This window comes from Anarrhichthys ocellatus, unplaced genomic scaffold (genome assembly GCF_004355925.1).
Source record: "Anarrhichthys ocellatus isolate YVR2014 unplaced genomic scaffold, GSC_Weel_1.0 scaffold1430, whole genome shotgun sequence".
NCBI lineage: Eukaryota > Metazoa > Chordata > Actinopteri > Perciformes > Anarhichadidae > Anarrhichthys > Anarrhichthys ocellatus.
The window spans coordinates 5889-11265 of NW_022281404.1; the positions used below are offsets into that span (position 1 = coordinate 5889).

General features: G+C 38.5%; 1 protein-coding gene across 1 annotated transcript in view; it reads right to left on the bottom strand.

Moving 5' to 3' along the window:
• The window catches only part of LOC116377582 (APOBEC1 complementation factor-like), a 10333-nt gene extending 5749 nt beyond the window's left edge, over nt 1-4584 (bottom strand). Inside the window, exons 1-4 of the mRNA XM_031839239.1 lie at nt 4506-4584; nt 772-922; nt 402-536; nt 195-325 (exon numbers count right to left, since the gene is read on the bottom strand). Of these exons, the coding sequence (XP_031695099.1) occupies nt 195-325; nt 402-536; nt 772-873 (368 nt within the window). The 5' untranslated portion in view covers nt 874-922; nt 4506-4584. The remainder of the gene's footprint in view (nt 1-194; nt 326-401; nt 537-771; nt 923-4505) is intronic.
• Between the last annotated feature and the right edge of the window lie 793 nt (nt 4585-5377).

Below are 5377 nucleotides of genomic sequence, written 5' to 3' on the forward strand. Positions count from 1 at the left end.
AGAGGACTTGTGTGGTGGCTATGGTGTTGCTTGGTGCTTGTTTGGCTGATCTACGTTACTGCAGCGATACTGCTAGTTAAAGCTCGTTAGTATTTCTTTGAAGAAGGATCAGCAGCCTGTAATCAGTCTACGATGACGATGCATTTAAAGGTCGGTCTCCAGAGTGGTGGAGGTGTTAGGAAACAAACCCGGACCTGATCTCGTAGTTGTTGAGCTGCTTCATGGCTGCTTTAGCCTCTTGTTTAGTGCTGAAGGTGACAAAGGCGTAACCTCTGTTGTTCCCGCTAAAGTCCATCATCATCCTCACCTCGTAGATTGTACCGTACTGGAGACGGGAACAGAGCTGTGAGAACTGCATGCTGATTCAAACGACATGTTTGTAAAGTAGAAACAGTCATCACCTTCTCACACAGAGGAACCAGTTCGTCTTCAAACAGATCTCTCGGGAGTTTCCCCACAAAGATCTCGCTGCCTCTCTCTGGCGGCGGTCCGTCCCAGCCGGGTGGTGGGCCGCCATACCGCCGCTGACCGTTCTCCTGAAACAGAGATCAGAATAAAAACACAGTAAGGATTATAGAAGTGTAAAGCAGAGTCCATCTGAGGACCACGGGTCATGTTGTTTAGTTAACTAAACCAGCATCTGCACTTAAGAATCTTCTTTATTTTGCACTTTTATTTATGGATATTCCACACATGACGTTTGCAGCACACACACAAATACAGTATATTGTGTTCGAAGCTCAATCAAGTCCAGACATTTCAGTTTCCTACCTGCTGCAGTTGGTATCCTGTGCGTTGCATTAGCGCCCTCAGCGCGGCCTCCTTCTGCGTCCCCGCCAGTCCGTCCCCACCTGCTTTCTGATTGGATTCCATTGGGTGTGATTGACAGCGATATGTAAATCAGGGAAATTAGGGGTGCTCGCTGGAAAACAACAGAATAAAAACATGTTATTTTCGGTGTCCTACGAAACTGTAAATCCGTCTCTGAACCTTTGTAGTGCACACAACATTTAGAGGTGGTCAGTCAGCTGTCAGTCAGTCAGAGTTCTACTTCACAATAATGAAATATGTGACGGGCAGATTGTGGTGAAATGTTGGGATCATGTTCATGCTCCTAAGAGGATGAACCCTCTTGTTAATGATGGCAGGATTTACACTGTTAGTGTTGTTAAAGTGTAGTTAAACTCCAGCTGTTAAGACACTGTCTGGTTACGTTGTTCCCTTGTTACGATTGTAACATTAAGTTGTTCATCATGCTGTTCAGTCACGTTGTTCCGTTCCGTTATTCCATTATATTGTCATATGATGTTGTTTCTACTAGTTGTTCCATTATGATGTTCTGTTGTTATGATTGTAAAGTTACATTGTTGCGTATTCTTATATATTCCATAATCTTTCTTCGAACCTTAACCGAGTAGTTTTGTTGCCTAAACCTAACCTACCGTTTCTCAACGTTAACCGCATGTCGTGCATTTATACAACCGGGATATGAGATATATTCATGAAACATGTTTTTGATTCTGAAACGTTGACATTTAACATATCTGTGCTTTTGTAAAAATGTACAATCCCAATATTTTTTCTGGCGACTGGGTTGAGTCGCTGCCCTTGAGCAAGGCCTTTCACTGGTCCAGTGGAGCCGTCCGGTGCCCCACACATCAGACTGTGGTTATACGGGGCAGCCTCCAGTCTCTACACACTGTAACCGTGTCACTGAGAGCAGGCTGCTCCGGGTAAACAACATGCTGCTTGTCGTGTCCTCACTGAGCTGAACTCTCGACAACAGATACGAGTTGTGTTTGAAGTGAGCAGCAGAGAGGTCAAGGTCTGTTCTGTAATCATTGACAGAGACTCTGGACAGACTGCAGCCGGAGTGTCCGTCTCACTGTCTCACTGAGTGGACACATACACAGCTTCACTCACTGCCTTTGTGTCCTCGTGAGACCCTCAGTGACAGAAAAGCTTCCTTTGTGCTGCAACACGAACCTCAACCTGAAGCCACACTTTGTAGAACAACACACTTTTCCTTTATGGTCGTGAGCACCACACACACACACACACACACACACACACTTGTAAACACACACACTACTAAGTGGCTACTTAGAGCTAACCCTTTGAACCTTAAAGAAAGGTTGATATAATCAGTGTAATGATAAACAGCGTGCTGCTGCATCTTAACTGCATTCATTAGCATGGTGATCACACACACACACACACACACACACACACTTTCTGTTGCATTTCAAAGAGAAACTATATATATATCTATATATCGATATATATATATGCGTCTGTGTGTGTTTTATATTATAGTGAATATTATTATATGATATATATATTATTGTATGATATATATATTATTATATTATACTGAGACTATAATAAGATGTCCTGACGTGTTTATCAAAGTGTTATTTTCTGTTTTTTTTCATGTTGGAATAAAGGTTAAATATTTAACTGTAAAGTATTAATACGTGTTTGATACCTTAATGTTTGTGCATTAAATCATTCTGTGAAGTTGATTGATGTGGCACAGCTCTACAGAGAACATGTTCCACCAGCTCGACTGGGTTCAACACACACACACACACACACACACACACGCACACACTATGATTTTCATTAATTAATTAATAATTTTGCTCCAAAACTAAAATAATCTTCATTTTTAGTTCAAAGCTTTGATGTTAATATGGAAACTGGGAACTATGGAAGCCCGTTTGTGCCAAAACATGAAGAAGAAAACCAAAAAAACACGTCAAGTTACAAGTGAGAATTAACATCCTGATATCAAGTCCATATAAATGATGAAGATATTGAGTCAAAATAATGATGTTTTAAGTCAAACGGTCCTCACAGATACACAGTACTAGTACTACTACTTCTACATTTGACTGTTTGTGGTACCGTGACTCTTTACTGCCTCCATGTTCTCTGGGTGATTCATAACGACGATGGCGGTGAAGGAGGGAGGGCGATATAGATTTAATAACTGAAACATTTTAAAGTTTCTAAATCAGAGCGAGATACAATCTACATCATTAGTATGAAATATTATTCTACGTCTAGTAAAATGTTTATTTTCTCATATTTAAGTCAAATCCATTTTGAATCCGTCCAAACCTTTAACGCTCTCTTTATGATGTTCGAGCATTAATTAATCATCAAACCTCCGGTTCCCCTGTGACTCCTTCTTTACCAACTGTTTGGACAAACTTTATTTAAACTCTCAGAACTTTATATCTCATGTCAAGTTGTCAATTTATTCATATTTTTATTTATTCAGCCCAGATTCACAAATCTTTGGGTTTTTACGATCAGTAAACGTTAAATCTCTTTTATCTTTCAATTAGAATTAAAAATAACATTCAACATTTTACGTTTTTATTTTTGTTGGATTAATAAATGAGCTTCCATAAAGACAGGAATCAGTTTTACTGATTTAATGATTCATCACTAAAGTGTCACCTCTTCATCCAATCAGCTGTGCCTTTAGCCCCGCCCCCCCCCCCCACACAGATATGATTATCAATTCGTAATCTCCTACGATTCCCAGCATGCAAGTTTCTCTTAATGTCAGACGTTCAGCTTATAATTTATCTTCTGTCTCATTTCTGTTCAATAAAGTTAAGAGTTTATAAATGTTTACACAAAAACATAAAATGTCATTTAACATTTAACATTTCCTAATAATATCTTATTATTAAAATCAACCACCACTCTATAATCAGAGAAAATGATTATTTTGACAGTTTAGAAATAAACTGTATTTCTATAATGTTATCACCAACACTTCTAAGTGTTACATTTCTTTTACAGGACTTTTACTTGGAACAGTTGTTTCTACGAAAGTATTGATTCTTTGAGTAAAAGTACTTCTAAGTACCCAGAGGTACTCTTTTCAGATTTTCAGAATTTCAGGAAACTTCTTATAAAATGATTCATAATTACATATGATTGTAAGTAAATATATAGATAAACTAGACTTTATATAAAAATACATTTAAATTAGATTAAAAGAGTAAAATATAACATTAATAAACAGCTTTAATGTTTTAGTAGTTTTATTTTAAACCTTAATAAAACTCACATAAAATCAACTTGAATTTAATGTATTCATTTTTGATACTTAAAATATATTTTTGATCATATTTCTGGAAGTAGTTCTTCCTAATGTTATGAACACTTGTAATGTATGTATTTATAATGGGAGTATCTGAATACTTCTTCCACAATTGCTAATATTATGTATAAGATATTCATATTAATATTATATTTACACACACACACTGTATTCTCTCTGTCATTTATAGTTCACGTGAATGCTTCTCGGCCTGTTGGTTCAGTTAGCCGTGTTTAGCCTTTCAGCTACTGTTCATCAGACACCAGCGAAGAAGAGTGGTCGAACGACACTTTACATGTTCTCTCTTTCTCAGGTGATGATTGAAAACAACAGAATATAAAATATTTCTTTCTTTTGAATGAGAAACACAAAAACTCACCTGAGCAATTCCAGAGATCACCTCCCTCCGATCAGAGCTGTGTCATTCTGAGGGCCGAGTGTGTGTGTGTGTGTGTGTGATCACATCATATCAAACTCCAAAGGTTCACTGTCTTGGTGTTAGCTTTACGAGCCGGCCAACGTTAATCTTTAACCTGCTGCTATCTGTGGACACACACACACACACACACACACACTGTCATACACACGCGCACACACACACACATGCAAATACAGAGACGTAACAGACACACACACATCCAGCAGGACTACATATGTGTGTTGCAGGAGGCCTTTGACCGACAGTCACTAACTGGTTCAGAGTACTCTGCAAAGGCCTCTTCACCTACTAACACACACACACGCATGCACACACGCTCACACACACACACACACTCTCACACACACACACACTCACACATAGGGAGAACATGGCAGCTGTTAGACTCTTAGATTTGCCACTTTCTTCTGTCAACGTCCCCTTTGTTGAATGAAGGTTGAATAGAAGAAGGTAAAAAGCTCCACTAACTCATTCGTTTTGTTAACACTGGATCACATGTTAAAGTCTCTTTGGTCACTTTGCTCTTAAAATAGTTTGCCAGCTTATCAGCACACTTTTCAGCATGCAGTGAATTTTCATTAGAATCCTCCAGAAGGCTGTTTTTGTCCAGTTAACCAAACTCTAACTTCTAGCTTCTCATGATGAGATGATGTCATGTTTATGACTGTAGTCGTGAGATGTAATTATGACTGTAGTCGTGAGATGATGTTGTGACTATGACTGTAGTCATGAGATGATGTGATTATGACTGTAGTCATGAGATGATGTGATTATGACTGTAGTCGTGAGATAATGTTGGGATTATGACTAGT